The sequence below is a fragment of the Agelaius phoeniceus genome, chromosome 2, assembly GCF_051311805.1.
Source record: "Agelaius phoeniceus isolate bAgePho1 chromosome 2, bAgePho1.hap1, whole genome shotgun sequence".
Classification (NCBI taxonomy): domain Eukaryota; kingdom Metazoa; phylum Chordata; class Aves; order Passeriformes; family Icteridae; genus Agelaius; species Agelaius phoeniceus.
The window spans coordinates 777,040-793,562 of record NC_135266.1 but is presented as its reverse complement, the minus strand read 5'-3'; the positions used below and the strand labels follow the sequence as shown (position 1 = coordinate 793,562).

At 48.1% G+C, this 16,523-nt stretch overlaps 2 protein-coding genes across 5 annotated transcripts in view; one reads left to right on the top strand and one right to left on the bottom strand.

Moving 5' to 3' along the window:
* The first annotated feature begins 1,087 nt into the window (after positions 1–1,087).
* On the top strand, positions 1,088–11,024 carry TMEM50B (transmembrane protein 50B). 3 transcript variants are annotated; one of them, XM_077192698.1, is made up of 8 exons: positions 1,088–1,214; positions 5,358–5,460; positions 5,503–5,676; positions 6,372–6,484; positions 7,030–7,097; positions 7,777–7,869; positions 8,896–8,953; positions 10,352–11,024. In XM_077192698.1, the coding sequence occupies exons 3-8, from the start codon at positions 5,578–5,580 to the stop codon at positions 10,395–10,397; spliced, it is 477 nt and encodes a 158-aa protein (XP_077048813.1). In that variant the 5' UTR covers positions 1,088–1,214; positions 5,358–5,460; positions 5,503–5,577; the 3' UTR covers positions 10,398–11,024. The 3 variants fall into 3 exon arrangements, with proteins under 3 accessions (XP_077048813.1, XP_054483822.1, XP_077048815.1); XM_054627847.2 differs by having other exon boundaries at positions 5,358–5,676; XM_077192700.1 differs by having other exon boundaries at positions 1,172–1,214; positions 5,366–5,676.
* IFNGR2 (interferon gamma receptor 2) overlaps positions 10,348–16,523 on the bottom strand; it is a 19,840-nt gene continuing 13,664 nt past the window's right edge. For both annotated transcript variants that reach the window (XM_054654753.2, XM_054654754.2), the window contains exon 7: positions 10,348–13,831. In XM_054654753.2, the coding sequence (XP_054510728.2) occupies positions 13,673–13,831 (159 nt within the window). In that variant the 3' untranslated portion in view covers positions 10,348–13,672. The remainder of the gene's footprint in view (positions 13,832–16,523) is intronic.

Here is a 16,523-nt window from a genome sequence, read left to right as displayed (position 1 = left end):
ATTTGTTGGTTTAATGACCACATGCTTTGTGGCTTGAAAGGCTTAAGTGACATCTTAATATGAAGACAAAAGATTGTATAGGTATATAATTTCATATATTATGTAGATACAATATTTGAGATATCAGGTATCAGTTTTTCTCAGGGTGAGGAATCTGTTTCTTGGCCAACAGGCAAGTGGGAATAGCTTGAAACTGAAAGAGAGATTTAAACAAAATATTGAGAAGAAATTCTTCCCTTCTCTAGGCACTGTAGATGTTGAGTCCTGCTGAGGATTTCTGTGTTTCAGAGCAGTAACATCTCAGGATGAACGTGGAGATAACAGAGCAGGCTCTGAGGAGAAGGAATAAAGGAGAAGCAAGAGCAGGGCATCTTGTAAAAGAAATATGTAAGTGATAAACCTTTATTCTTATGTCCTTCTGAGGGAGCAGGGAGTGTGGTGTCTCTGGGCTTGATGGAGCACAGTGTGTACGTGCAGGTTAAGGTTATAAAAGGAAGCAGGGAGGACTTTGAGCACAATGTGATTCTTTCAGTTCCACGTCTGTGAGATGTGCCCTCTAATCCTCAAAACGCTGACTTTGATCCAGTTCTCTTCTTTTCCCAGGGCTTTTATTCAGCATCTGTCTTTTGTCACTTATTTGTTTTGCTGTTTTAGATGGGCATTTATTGACATGTATGTTATCCCCATATTGCTTGTCCAGTATTGCTTGTCCTTCTAACCCAGACCATTCCGTGATTGATCCTATGAATTAGAATTTATCCATGTTTATTAATTCCGCTTATTTTCACTAAACCAGACACCGGACTGAGATTTAAGGGCATTTAGGGGTGAACGTTATCTATTCCAGCATGGGAATGACAATACTGTGCTGTTCCCGTGGGGCAGCGGAGGAGGCCAGGGGTCATTCAGGGCCGTGCGGAGGCGGCTCTGGGGCCGAGGGGGCCGTGAGGGGGCGGCCATGGCGGGAGGGGCTCCGGCCGTGAGGGGGGGCGGGGCCTGCAGGAAAGGCGGGAGCGCGCTGGCCCCGCCTCTTCCCGCCCCGCCCGAGCAGGAAAGGGCGGGGCTTGTGGCGTGTGGGGCCGCATTGACCAATCACACCGCTCTGTCCTTACCCGGCCCTCGGCTGACGCGCAGCGCTCGGTTCTGATTGGCCAGAGGGCACGTCAGTCAGGGGGCTCGGTGCCCTCAGGCGGAAGCGTCGCGCCCGGGAGCGGGTACGTGCGGCCGGGCCGGGCGGCACCGGGGCTGGGGCGGCACCGGGACTGGAACCGGGACAGGGACAGGGAGCGGGATGGGGAGCGAGAGAGAGAGCGGCACCCGCGCCGGGAGGAACCCCTCGGCTGCTCCCTGGGACACCGGTGTGTCACGGATTGTCCGGCCCTGAGGGCGCGCCGCCGGTGCTCCGCGGGGAGCGGGGTCTGTAGGGGAGGTGAAAGGAGAAAATGCCGTGTTTTATCTCAATAACAATGTACTCGGCCGGGCCGTAGGGATCCCTGGCGGGGCTGTAGCTCAGGCTCGGGGCTCGCCGTGCCCCGTCACGCCCCGGTGCCAGGGCGGGCACGGCGATGCGCTCGGAGCGGGCCTGAGGCAGAACCGCCTCTGGAGAATTGCGGAATCCACATGGGTTCTATCCCCTGCCCCCTCAAGTTTTAAACTTTACTAGCGCTCCTAAAGAATCCCGGCTGCGGGCAGTTCCGGGGCTGAGCAGGACATTGCTGTAAAGGGATAAATCATGGAATTGTCTGGGTTGGGTTGGAGGGACATTAAATCCCAGCCAGTGCCTCCTCTGCCAGAGACACCTCCCACTGTCCCCAGGCTGCTCCTCAGTGTCCAGCCTGGCCTGGGACACTGCCAGGGATCCAGGGGCCTTGTAAGGAATGGAAATATAGTTAATATCACTTTTTAATAAGTTTGCCACATAGCCTTGTTTTTGTGTAAATTAACTTAAAACTTCCTTTCTTTGCTCTTGTCTTTCTGTAATACTTAAAAATCAGTGCTGTGGAATAGGGAGAACTGAAAGTGAAAGTGGAGGAAATTACTGAAATAAGTGGGGAGATGACAATGGCTGTTACAGAAATGTTCACATAAGTCCCTGATATACTTTTAATCCTCTGTGCATGTGGGGAAATGTGTGACCTAAAGGATATTCTGATGAGTTGCTTGTGGAAGATGCATCTTCTTCAAGGAAAACTTGAATATTCTTCATGCCTTTAAGTTTCTTCCCTTTTTCCTTCTGTCTTCTCCTCCCTTTGGAAACAGGCAGTTCTGTTCTTTACTAACCCAATGGTGTTCCACATTAAGGCATTTTTCTTCCTGCAGACTTTTTGTATTTCCTTGCAACTGCTTTCAATATTTTGTTCAGGTGAAATGAGCTCATTTGGGGAGAGAAAAGCTGATTTTCAGGTGAAAATGTGGAGCTGCTGTTGTGTTTTCTGTCTGGACAACAGAGCCGTGGGCTTGCTGTCCTTGCTGGCATTTGCCAGGGGTGGTTTTTAGAGCTCCATCGTCTCCAGTTTGTTCCTGCAGATGTGTTTGTGTTTGCTGGACAGGCTGAGGAAAGTCCCTGCCTGCCCTTGGGAGGAGGGAGGAGGCTGATGGTGGGAAGGGCGTTGAAGGACAGGAATTCCAAGGGCTTTACCTGTTTCCTGCCTGGGAGCTGTGTGGGTGGGAGAGTTTAAAGCAGAGAGTGAGTCCTGCACCTTGATCCAGGTGGGAAATCCCAGCTGAAGGCATCTGCCTCCCCCAGAGGGGTGTGTGCAGCTCTCCTGGGCTGGCAGCTGGCCCCGTGTCCCTGCTAATGCTCCTGGGGACAAACCTCAGCCTGGCTCTTGTGCTGTCCATGGAGCCTCAGCTTTGCTCTGGGGCTGGGATTTTGAATGCAGTTTATTGTGTTCTTCCTCTTTTTCTAAGGAATTAGGGAGAATTACAGGTCATGGAATGTTTGGGCTGGGAGGGACCTTAAAGCCATGGCAGGGACACCTCCCACTGTCCCAGGTGCTCCAGCCCCAGTGTCCAGCCTGGCCTTGGGCACTGCCAGGGATCCAGGGGCACCTCAGAACCTCCCCACCCTCCCAGCAAAACTGGGGGCAAGAACATTTTCAGGCACAAAACTTGATCTCAGTGCAGCACTTCAGCCTCTTGTGAGGGGGCTGAGGCCCTGGCACAGGGTGCCCAGAGCAGCTGGGGCTGCCCTGGATCCCTGGCAGTGCCCAAGGCCAGGCTGGACCCTGGGGACAGTGGGAGGTGTCCCTGCCATGGCAGGGCTGGCACTGGGTGGGATTTAGGGTCCCTCCCAGCCCAAACCATTCCACAATTCCCTGTTTCCCTGCAGCCACTCCCAGGCAAGGCCCCTCAGCTCCACACTGGGACAACAGCAGGAATTGTGAGAGTTCCAGTGTGGGTGGGTGAGGAGCTGGGAGGGGAAAGCAGGAATTGCTGCAGGACAGGGACAGACACAGCTCTGAAGAGGAACAGAGAAAGTGGAGCCATTTAAGAGTGGAAAATGAGGAAGAGCTTCAGGAGCAGCTGTAATTCAGCTGAGGGAGCTGGGCAGGGGCTGGAGAATCCCTGAGGGAGCTGGGCAGGGGCTGCAGAATCCCTGAGGGAGCTGGGCAGGGGCTGCAGAATCCCTGAGGGAGCTGGGCAGGGGCTGGGGCTGGAGCAAAGGAGGCTCAGGGGCCCTTGTGGCTCTGCACAAGTCCCTGCCAGGAGGGCACAGCCGGGGGGGTCGGGCTCTGCTCCCAGGGCACAGGGACAGGAGCAGAGGGAACGGCCTCAGGCTGGGCCAGGGCAGGCTCAGCTTGGACAGCAGCAGCAATTTGCCCATGGCAAGGGAGCTCAGGCCTTGGCAGGGGCTGCCCAGGGAGCTTTGCAGTGCCTGTCCCAGGGAGTGTTCAGGAGGAGTCTGGATGTGGCCCTTGGGGACACAGTTCAGGGGTGGCCCTGGGTGGCACTGGATGATCCCAAAGGGCTTTTCCCACCCTGCTGATCCTGGAATTCTGTAGGAGCACAGCAATTCCCTATGAAAGCTGTGGGATGAGCAGGGATCTGAGCACTGCCAGGGAAAGGTGAGAGGAGAATTCCTGAGGACAATAACCAGATGGCTGAGCCCAGATGCTGCACAAATTAAAATAACTTTGGGATTTGAAGTGGCATCACAAATGTGGGTTTCTGGAGGACAAACTTCTGGATCGTGTTCCAGGAGGTGACCTGTGTTTGTAGCATAGACAAACTGTTCATTGGTTGATTTTTATTCCACTTCTCACTGCTGTTCTTAACCTGAAAATGTTCTCCAGCAGTCTGTGCTGTCACACGGTTGTGAAGGACATTTTTGTTAGTCTTTACCAAATGGCTGGAAATGAATTATGGCAGGTTGGGAAATGCAGAAGTTGACAATACTAAAGCAAATTAGAATGGTGCTCAGAGCAGCTGTGAGTCAGTTAATTAACTTTGCTTTCTTCTCCCCATATTTAAGGTTCCCTGTGACCTTTTCTCTGTGCAGCGAGACCTTCTTTACCCTCAGAATCAGGCTTTGATTTGCTGAGTTGGGCTCTTTTCCTCTGTGTTAAAAAGGCACTAAATCATATTATCTGTTAGACTGGAGACTGGAAATATTGGTGTTTAATTGAGACTCCTTGACATGACTTAAGGACCAAGTTCTGCCACAAGCTTTGGGGTTGTGGTGATTTTCTTTTGTAGTTCTGTGCAAGGGAGGTTGTTTTGTGAATATAGCTCAATGCAGCACCAATAGAGTTTATCATGGAATGGTTTGGGCTGGGATGGCTTTAAAACAATCTCCCTCCCTCTCCTGCCATGGGTGGGGCAAATTCCACTGGAAGATTCTAGATATAAAGCTGAATTCTGTAAAAGCCCCCAGACTGGAACTCATTGGTGTTGTCCAACATCTCGAGATGTTCCTGATTGATACTGAGAGTCTGCCTGGAGCAGGGGCTGGACAGGGTTACAGGAATAAAGCAGGGATTTAATAAAAGGCCTTTAAAGGATGCACCTTGGGCACTTTTCACACTCTTATAAGTTTTGGTCCATTTCCTTATTGGGGTTAATTACAATTACAGCTCCAGGTGATGCAGTCCATCCTTCCAGACTGCTCTCCTCAATTCACTGTTTTTACTCTTTTTGGGCTGAAGCTGCAGCGGTGTCCTTGGTTCTGGGGCTGGAAAATGATTGTTCTGTGTGACTGAGGTGTGAGAACTGCTGACACTTTATATGAAATTCAGAATTGCACACAAATGCAGTGTGTAACTGCAGAGTGTAACTGTACAGTGCAGTGAATGTGGAAAATATGAAAACTCAAACTGAGGGCATCAATACTGACCTCACCTTTGGCTGTGTTTCAGGCACTCAGGAACTGCTGTTGATGGAAGAGTCCAGGACAGAGTGCTGGGACAGCGGGGCAGTGACAGCCATACCCAGGGCAGTGACAGCCATACCCAGGGCAGCCTGAGCCGTGCCCAGGGCAGTGACAGCCATACCCAGGGGAGCCTGAGCCGTGCCCAGGGCACTGTGGGCTCTGCCCAGGGCAGTGTGAGCCGTGCCCAGGCCCTGTGAGCTGTGGCCATGGCAGGGTTCCTGGACAATTTCCGCTGGCCGGAGTGCGAGTGCATCGACTGGAGCGAGCGCCGCAACGCCATCGCCTCCATCGTGGCCGGGGTGCTGGTGAGCCACAAACTGTCACACTTGGGCCCCAGGTTCTGCCACTTCTGCCTCTTAACTGCCCCCAGTCCAGCCTGGGCCTTCCAGGGGTCACTGTGGGGTTGGCAGCAGGGTTGTCACAAGGCCTGTGACGTTGCTGATCATGAGCCATTTCTGCTCTCTCTCCTTGAGAGGAAATTCCTTGTGGATTCCTGCAGAATTGGATCTGTTAGAACTGCTCTGTTCTGCACCATCTCCATCTCACGTGTGTTTAGAGTCTGGATTCTTGTTCTTAAGGGGAACAAGGAACGGGGAATTTCACAGAAATTGCACAGGGAATTTCATAGAATCCCAGAAGGGTTTGAGTTGGGAGGGACCTGAAGCCCACCCATGGGCAGAGACACCACCCACTGTCCCAGGCTGTTCCAAGCCCCAATGTCCAGCCTGGCCTTGGGCACTTCCAGGGATCCAGGGGCAGCCCCAGCTGCTCTGGGCATAAATTTACCCATACCCCACTCCTTAATGTGAACAGAAAGTGTGGCTGATTCCCAGACACTCCCCTGAAAACAGCAACGTTGGGATTTGTGCAGGCATTGCCCATTGAGCACATTTACATCACTGTCCAGAGGAACTGGTGCTTGTTAGGAGGCAGTGCTGTCCAGAGCCCTGCCTGCTCTCCCTGGCTGCCCCCCAGGCTCACCCCCTGTGTCTGTGCCCAGTTTTTCACAGGCTGGTGGATCATGATCGATGCTGCCGTGGTCTATCCCAAGCCGGAGCAGCTGAACCACGCCTTCCACACCTGCGGGGTCTTCTCCACCCTGGCCTTCTTCATGTGAGTGCTGGGGACAGGGCTCATCACAGAGCCACCAGAAACCAGCCAGGCTTTACTGACACTGTGCCCAGCATGGATAAATCACACAACCAGGGAATGCTTTGGGTTAGAGGGACCTCAGAGCCCACCCAGTGCCACCCCTGCCATGGCAGGGACACCTCCACTGTGCCAGGCTGCTCCAGCCCCAGTGTCCAACCTGGCCTGGGATGGAGAAGGCAATACTTACCTCAATATGAAACAGTTCACTGCATTTCCCTCAGGTTTTACCATTTTAACAGCTGTTCCCTGCCCAAAACTTTCTCAAATGGGAGGGGCAACAATAGCCTGGCTCTTGTTGTGGAGATGTAAATAAAAGTAACAACTTATATTGAATCATTCAGTATTGGCAAGAAAAAGGGATTATTTGGGATTTGTGGCTACACAGAATGCCAGGGAATTTCCCAGAATTTGTCACATCTTAAAAAAAAAAAAAAAGCTGGGGTTTTACTTAGAACTCTAAATTGATTTTCTGTAATCTAAAGTGTATCTCCTTTTTTTGCCCCCAGGATAAATGCTGTATCAAATGCACAGGTGAGAGGAGACAGCTACAGTGATGGATGCTTAGGAAGAACAGGTAAATTAACTCTACAAATCCTGCTCAGGTGATCATTTACCTGCTGGGGTTTTTTCCAAGTGGTGGTGAAAGAGATAATCAGGAGATAAGGAGTAGGAGAGGTTCTGTGAATTAGTTTCTTTACAGAATTAGCCCTTGGAGATAAGTGCTAGCCTTGTTAAAAAGGGAACTTGGTTAAATTAAACTTTGGATGTCTTAGCTTCCTAAACTTTCCCTGCAAATCTTGGAGAGCTGCTGGGAGAAATCAGTTCCTGCCTGGGGGTGGCTCAGGAGCAGGCATTCCCTGGGGAAGTGTCACAAACATTTCCATTTGCCCTGTGTCACTGCTGTGGGTGTCCCTGCACCTGCTGTCCTCCCTGCTTCCGTTCAGAATTCCCTTTCCAGTTCCCACGTGGATCCCAGCAGCCTTTTCCATGGGATTTGTGAATTTGGAGGGATTTGCTGCCATTTGAAGTGGCCTGTGGTGCTTTTTTGTGTGCCATTCATGTTCCAGCTCAGAGAACTTCAGCACAGGAATATCTTTACTTCCCAATGACTGAGCAGGTGGATTTTGTCCTTGGTCCTTGGCTTTAACCCTTTCCATTTGTGCCTTTAGTAAGGTGCTGTGTTCCATCCTCCCAGAGGAGCAGCTGGATTCTCTGTCCCTGTGGATAAAAGCCACATTTCACTCTCCCTGCAGGGGCTCGGATCTGGCTCTTCATCGGCTTCATGTTGATGTTTGGATCCCTCATTGCTTCCATGTGGATTCTCTTTGGAGCCTATGTCACACAGAGTAAGTCTGCCTGTTTGCTCCTCAGGAAAGTGCTGCTCTTGCCAGCTTTTGGCAGGAAATCCACAGGGATGGAAGCCTGTGGTCTCTGGGAAATCCGAGCCACAGCATCCAGCTTTTAGTCTGAGATTGACACTGGAATATCCTGGTAAACCCACTGGAATACCCTGGTAAATTCCAGTAGCTGGAATATCCTGTTAAACCCAGCTCCCTATAGCTGGAATATCCTGGTAAACCCAGCTCCCAGTAACTGGAATATCCTGGTAAACCCAGCTCCCAGTTACTGGAATATCCTGGTAAACCCAGCTCCCAGTGGCTGGAATATCCTGTTAAACCCAGCTCCCAGTAACTGGAATATCCTGTTAAACCCAGCTCCTAGTAACTGGAATATGGAATATCCTGTTAAACCCAGCTCCCAGTAACTGGAATATCCTTGTAAATCCAACTCCCAGTTACTGGAATACCCTGTTAAACCCAGCTCCCAGTTACTGGAATATGGAATATCCTGGTAAACTCAGCTCCCAGTAACTGGAATATGGAATATCCTGTTAAACCCAGCTCCCAGTTACTGGAATATCCTGTTAAACCCAGCTCCCAGTAACTGGAATATGGAATATCCTGGTAAACCCAGCTCCCAGTTACTGGAATACCCTGTTAAACCCAGCTCCCGGTAACTGGAATATGGAATATCCTGTTAAACCCAGCTCCCAGGAGCTGGAATATCCTGTTTAACTCAGCTCCCAGGAGCTGGAATATCCTGTTTAACTCAGCTCCCAGGAGCTGGAATATCCTGTTAAACCAAGCTGCCAGTAACTGGAATACCCTGTTAAACCCAGCTCCCAGTGGCTGGAATATGGAATATCCTGGTAAACCCCGCTCCCAGTAACTGGAATATGGAATATCCTGTTAAACCCAGCTCCCAGTGGCTGGAATATCCCATTTAACCCAGCTCCCAGGAGCTGGAATATCCTGTTAAACCCAGCTGCCAGAACTAAAGGACTGAGTGTTTCCTCTGTTCCTCCTCTGCAGACACTAATGTGTACCCTGGATTAGCAGTGTTTTTCCAGAATGCATTAATATTTTTCAGGTAAGTTACCTGGGCAGATTCCCCTCTTTCCAGAGGGACTTTCCTGCTCCATACATTGATATTCCTGGAAAAGCAGCTCTGTTTCCTGCTCCCCTTGCTGCAGAGCTGAGAAGCAAGGTTTGATTTGCCCTGGCCAGGCTCTTGGCTCCCTCCCTTGCTGGCCCAGCTGTCTCTGCTCCCCTGGATGTGCAGCTCTGGAATGTGGGTGGCCAGGGATGCACAGTTTTCTGGGTGAGGAATTGCCAGTGGTTTTGTTTTTGGAAAATGGGCATCACTCACCTCTCTCCTACAATCCCTTGGCTCTGCTCCCAGCAGAGCCAGCTGGGGGATCCCATTCTCCTTTTCCAGACTGTTTCACACCAGTGGCTCAGGTCTCTGGTACTTGATATTCCCTGTATTTCCCTTCACTGGCTGAGCTTGCAGTTTAAAGAGTGAGAATTAAATTTTTTTAAGAGCATGCTGGTGTGTTTTGTAACAGCACACTGGATTTATGTCAACTAATATTATTAAATCTATCATGTAACAGTTGAAAATCGATTTGGAGTCTCTAATAACTCCTTTCAGCTGTGGAATGCATTTTGCAATCCATGGATTTTAATTATTAAAGGCACTGAAAGTGTTAAACAGTTCCAAGATGAGTCACTGGAAGTTTCACCTCACCTCCTTTCTTCTTTCAATTCCTGGCTGATCCTTTTCCTCCAGCCCCACACCAGGTGCTTTGCAGTGACCTGCATGGGCTCTGGGAAATGGGGATATTCCTGCAGGAAACAGCAGCTCCTAAATCCCCTCTGGGATGGAGAAGGGAAGCTGCTGAAGGCAGATTTTGTGCCTGAAGTTTTTAGTTTTATTTAGAATCCCAGAAGGTTTGGGTGTGAAGGGACCTTAAATCCCATCCAGTCCCACCTGGGCAGGGACACCCTCCCCTCTGCCAGGTGGCTCCAAGCCCTGTGCAGCCTGGCCTGGGACACTGCCAGCTGTGGGGCAGCCACAACATGGGGCATGTGGGATCTGGTTCTCTACCACAGACTCCAGATTCTCTCTGATTTGTTCAGAAAAATGGAATTGTTTAGGTTTTATCCCAGCACATCCTGTCACGCTGAGCTGGTTCCCAGGCAGCAGAGTGAGACTTGCTGCTCTGGACTCCTTGAATTTCATAACTCCCAGGCCTTTCCTTCAGAAGGGCTGTGAAAGTGGATGTTTTTCTGTTTGGGCTTCAGCTGGCTCCCACAGTCCAGCCATGCACAGGAAGCCAAATATAAACACCAAACCCAGATCCTGATCTGACTCTCACAGTTCATGGCTGGGCTGTTGACCTGCACAGGGTAAGATTTAGGGATACTGTTAAAATCACCCTATGTGTGCTCTGACTTTTATTTCTTTTCTCTTTTTTCCCCTCAGCACCCTGATCTACAAGTTTGGGAGAACAGAAGAGCTGTGGGGCTGAGCTCCCTTGGCCCACAGCTGCCACGTGGTTCTTGTCTGTAGATAATTCACAGTCCTTTGTCCTTGGTTTGCTTCCCAGCCTGGTGGAACTGAGACAATTCCAGGCTCTGTCTGAAGCTCTCCTGTGCCAGGACACACTTGTGAATGTGTACATAGGACAGGATCTGTCCTTTCCAAGGGAAGGGCAGGCTGCCAGCCTTCCCTGCTCAGCCTCCAGGCTTTCTCCTCCAGCTCCCTGCCCTCCCAGCAGCTTCTCCTGCACAGCTCCACCCGTGTCCGAGGCTTCTGTGAACAATAGTGAGCAAACAGGACAGAGCCCATCCCAGCCCTGCTGGGATAAGAGCTGATTTTAAACATTTTATATTATTGTTCAGGTAAAAATAAAGTAGATTTTTTTTTTCCTTCTTCTTCTTTTGGTAAAAGGTTATGGGTTTTTAAGCAAGTCCCTACACTCAGCAGGTTGTGCATGGCAAAGCAAAGTATTCCTGACTTGTGATGGCTCTGGCACAAAGGACATTTGCTGGCACCACAGTCCTTGGAATTAATTTCATGCTGCTCAGTGTAAGAGATACCAGTTAGTATTTAATGTATTTCCTGATATTAGAATAAAAAAACTCCAACAAACTGATGCCAGTTGTACTTGCTATGAAGAATAAATGAGTCAGAGCAGTGTCTTGCTACTCATGCCAGTGTCACTGTCTCCAGGGGAAGCTGTTTGCTGAGAAATGAGTTTTCCTGACCTGTTCCCTCTCTGCTTAAAAGGAAGTGGGCCATGGATGGATTTATTGCTCACAGTCCAACCTTGTAATAATTTCAAGTTTCAATAAATTTTAGGAGTGACTCATACCCAGTTTTAAGGATGCTATTGCCCTAGTTATAATGTATTTACCTCTTACATTTTATGGCTGTTTCCATTAATGAACTATTGGAATCCAGTTTCATCTCAGTGGAGTGAAACAGAAAGTGAGGCTGAGGATGTTTGATGTCCCTGGAGTGTCCCTGCAGATCCACTTGCTGGGGTGAGTCCTTCTCACGAGTTCTCTGTGTTTTTTTTCTCTGTGGTTTTTACAGCATTTGCCTCTCCCCTGGCTCCCAAGGCTTTTACAACTCCCCCATATCCAGGCTGCTGCCTCAGTGGTGTCAGGAGCTGAGTGGAAATGCTGTGCTGGGCTGGGAGCTGTTTGTCTGGGTGGGAATTACTGCAGGGGCAGGAGCTGGGGCCAGTGTGGAGCTGCCCTCGTGCCCTGGCTGCAGTAACCCCATCCCAGGGGTGCTCACTGCTGGCAATTCCAGCCTAAAAGCGAACCCAGGTGCTCAAACCAGTGAATTTTGTACAGCAACTCACCTTGGCACAGGGCCTGCACCACCCAGGAACGCCAGGCTTTGCTCCAGGAGCTTGGGAATGGGTTATTTAGAGAGTCAGGAAGGAGCTTGGGCTGGAACTGATCCCTGGAACTCCCCCCAGTGCCAGGAGCTCGTGCCTGGACTGGGAACTTGAACTGCAAGCCAGGCTGGGGAGCTGGGGGTGCTCAGCTGGACAGGAGCAGCTCCAGGGAGAGCTCAGAGGCCCTGGCAGGGCCTGCAGGGGCTCCAGGAGAGCTGCAGAGGGACTGGGGACAAGGCCTGCAGGGACAGCACCCAGGGAATGGCTGCCACTGCTCTGGGCACTTTTACACCTCACAAGCCAAGGGGACAGGGGGGGCTCAGTCACAACAACCCTGGAGTCACTCCCAGTAAATGCTTTTTAATTTAATAAATGTCTGTGTAAAAACATTTCCTAGCACAGTCCCTGCCACAAGCCCAGTGCAGGGTTTATTCAGGAATACACACAGATATTCCCAGGGGGTTTCACCTCATTTCTGTCCCTGGCTGAGTTCTGTGATTCCTTTTTGTGAGCTTTGTTCCCAGCCCAGCCTCAGTGTGGGTGCTCGGAGCAGAGCTGGTGCTGACCTGGCAATTCCTGCATGAGTCAGGAGTTCCTGGAGCTCCCTTGGCAGCAGCCTGTGCAATCCCAGGGATGGGATCTGTTCTGCCAGGGAGCACCTGATGGAGCTTCTGACAGCTGCTGGCCTGGGCTGTTCCTGGAAAGGCTGGGACAGTGGCACCTCAGCCCTGCCAGGGCCCTCCAACCAGGCACTTACAAAAAACCCACATTTTTTATTGGTTTTCAAACAATTTGTAGCAAACCCAGGGGGAAAAAAAGAGTCAAATACTCCCATTTTTTTTTTTTAGTACAGAAGAGGTTCACTTATTCTTTGTGCTTTATTGGACACTCCAGACCCCACAGGGGGTGATGGGGGGTTAACTTGGGCTCTTCTGCTTTAAGGCACTAAAACCAGAACTTCTCAGTCAACTTCTGCTGGTGCTCAGCAAGAGGTTTTAGTGTCTGACAGGGACTGATAATGTTGGAAAAAGAGTAAAATTCCTCTCAGGTCCTTTGTGGTGTGCAGGGCCCTGGCCTGGCTGCAGCAGCAGATTAAAGCTTCAGGAGGGTGGGAGCAGGCAGATAAGAACAGACCTCTCTGGGAGGGGCTCTTGGCACAGCTGCACCTCAGGAAAGTACCCACAAACTCCTCTTTAGTTTGTCCTGCACTTAAAATGATTGAGGAAAGCAGACTGGGGTGGGGATGATGGGAGTGTTATTGCCTACAGAAACCAAGCAGTGTGAATGGAATTCACCTTGCAGCTTTCCACTCCCTGAAAATTCCCAGGTCACCCCACATCAATAAAGTGCAGTTATTCCTCCAAGCTGGGGTGGGAATTCACCCCTTTCAATCACCTGGCTTCAGGCAATTTAGTGTTCCTGCCCTTCCCCTTCCCCTTCCCAGTGCTTCTGGCACAGTGAGGAGCTGGGCAGAGGCCCTGGAGCATCAGGGTCTGGGTTCAGGATGGTCCAGTGATCCAGGGATTGTCCTGTAATCTCAGGGATGGTTCTGTGATCCCAGGGATTGTCCAGTGATCCCAGGGGTGGTCCTGTGATCCCAGGGATTGTCCAGTGATCCCAGAGATTGTCCTGTGATCCCAGGGAGGTCGTGTAATCCCAGGGATGGTCCTGTAATCCCAGGGGATGGTCCTGTGATTTCAGAGATGGTCCTGTGATCCCAGGGGTTCCTGTTCAGGATTCTCCTGTGATCCCAGAGATTGTCCTGTAATCCCAAGGGATTTTCCTGTGATCCCAGGGGTTCCTGTTCAGGATTCTCCAGTGATCCCAGGCTCTGTTCCTCTGTTCAGGACTGTCCTGGCAGCAGCCTCTGGGCAGTCCAGGGCAGGTGACACTCACAGGGGTGGCCCTGCAGTGGCTGCCCTGTCCCTGCAGCTGTTGGGTGAAGGATCCTCACCCTCCTGGCCAGGTCCCTCTCCAAGCACAAGGGCCTGGGGCTCCTCCTCAGCAGGACTGAGCTCCTCCAGGTCAGCCAGGCCAGGGTCCCTCAGGAACTGGGAAAAACCACAGAGCACCAGGTTAGGTCCTGTTAGAAACCCCAGAGCCACCAAACTGCTCCAGCCCAGAACCCACAGCAGGAGCTGCCACCTGCATATCCCATCCTGGGCTTCCTTAAAACAAACAAGGAAAATGTTCAAACCCCCCCTTATTTCTGTGGGCAAAAGAAATCAATTATCCCTCCAAAATCCCTTGAGGTGAGTTAGAGCAGCTGCAGTTCCTCATTGGCTGTTTGGGGTTTTTTTAATAGATTTTGGCCCATCTTTCCATGCCAGCTGGAATCCCTCTGAGTCAGGAGCAAGCCCCTGGCAGTGGGGGATGCTCAGCTGCAGGAATGCAGCACCTGCAGCAAGGGCACCCCAGCTCTGCCCTGCCCAGAGCCAGCCCAGGCAGCTGCAGCTTCTCCTGGAGCCCTCCAAAACCAACCCAGCAGCTCCCCAGGGACAAACCAAACAAAGGCTGGTGACCACAGCAGGCAGCCCTAGAAAAATGGCACAAAATAAATCAGGTTTGATCAGGCTCCACTTTCCCTGCAGCCACCACAAGGCCAATGAGCTCCTTTCCCCTCTGTCCTGCCCCAGCCCAGGCTGATCCCTTTTATTAATCCACATTTTAAACACTCTAGAAATGCACATTTTAAACACTCTGCCAGCTCCCTTCTTCTCCCCTCTGTCCTGCCCCATCCCAGGCTGATCCCTTCTATTAATTCACATTTTAAATCCTCTGCCAGGCCCTGCTGTGCAGGGGATCCACTATTGCTGCTCATTAATCTGGGAAATTCAGATTGAGAAATTCAGAACACAGGAGGAGCCTCAGTCCTGGCAGGTGCTTTGCAGGACAGGCTGCACTGCTTAATACCCTGCACAATTCTTTTTTATTATTATTTTAATACCCAGCACAACTTTTTCATTATTAAGACCCTGTACAGTTATTTTAAAAATTATTTTCAAACCCAGAACAATTATTTTAAAACTATTTTAATACTCTATATAATGAGCTTCTTACTTACTTTTCTTATTTTATTATCCTCTAAAAAGATGATGATGATTATTATTATTATTATTGTTATTATCATTATTCCCTGTACAAGGATTATTTTATTATTATTAATACCCTGTACAAGGATTTTTTATTATATTAATACTCTGTACAAAGATTTTTTTACTATTTTCATACCCTGTACAAGGATTTTTAAATTATTATTATTATTTTAATACCTGCACAAGGATATTTTATTATTTTAATATAATTATAGAGATCTTTTATTCTTAATACCCTGCTCAATTATTTATTATAGATTTTAATATCTTCTACAAAGAGTTTTTAATTATTTTAATAGCCTACACAATTTTTTTACTGTTTTATTACTACAACTTTTACAAGGATTATTTTTCTATTTTAATACTCTGCACAACGAATTCTTTTTATTATTTTAATACCCTGTACAAGTGTATTTTACTATTTTAATAAAATTACAAAGATTTTTTAAACTATTTTAATTATTGTACAAGGATTTTTTTTTCATTATTTTCCTACCCTGCACAAGGATTTTTTTACTTTTTTAAATAATTACAGGGATATTTTTTTACTATTTTAATCATTGTACAAGGATTTTTTTCATTCTTTTCATACCCTGCACAAGGATTTTTTTACCTTTTTAATATAATTACAGGGATATTTTTTTACACTATTTTAATCATTGTACAAGGATTTTTTTTCATTATTTTCATAGCCTGCACAAGGATTTTTTACTATTTTAATATAATTGCAGGGAATTTTTTTACACTATTTTAATCATTGTACAAGGATTTTTTTCATTCTTTTCATACCCTGCACAAGGATTTTTTTACTATTTTAATATAATTACAGGGATATTTTTTTTTACTATTTTGATCATTGTACAAGGATTTTTTTTTTCATTATTTTCCTACCCTGCACAAGGATTTTTTTACTATTTTAATATAATTACAGGTATATTTTTTACACTATTTTAATCATTGTACAAGGATTTTTTTTCATTATTTTCATAGCATGTACAAGGATTTTTTACTATTTTATTATAATTACAGGGATATTTTTTTTACTATTTTAATAATTGTACAAGGATTTTTTTTTCATTATTTTCATAGCCTGCACAAGGATTTTTTACTATTTTAATATAATTACAGGGATATTTTTTTTACTATTTTAATCATTGTACAAGGATTTTTTTTCATTATTTTCATACCCTGCACAAGGATTTTTTTTTTACTATTTTAATATAATTACAGGGAATTTTTTTACACTATTTTAATCATTGTACAAGGATTTTTTTTCATTATTTTCATACCCTGCACAAGGATTTTTTTACTATTTTAATATAATTACAGGGATATTTTTTTACACTATTTTAATCATTGTACAAGGATTTTTTTTTTATTCTTTTCCTACCCTGCAGAAGGATTTTTTTGCTATTTCAACACACTGCACATGGATTTTTTCCCCTAAATGAGATGCCCTTCCCTGGACAAGTGACTCCTATGAAATGCCAGCTGGGGCAGCACAAGGACAGAAATTATTCACTCTGGGTTCCTTCAGCCCATGGCTACAAAAAGCTGGGAATTCTCTTCCAGAACCACAGGAGCTCTGGCAGACACAAAATATTCACCTCCACGAGCTGCACACAAATAAAACCTTTAAAAACCAGAA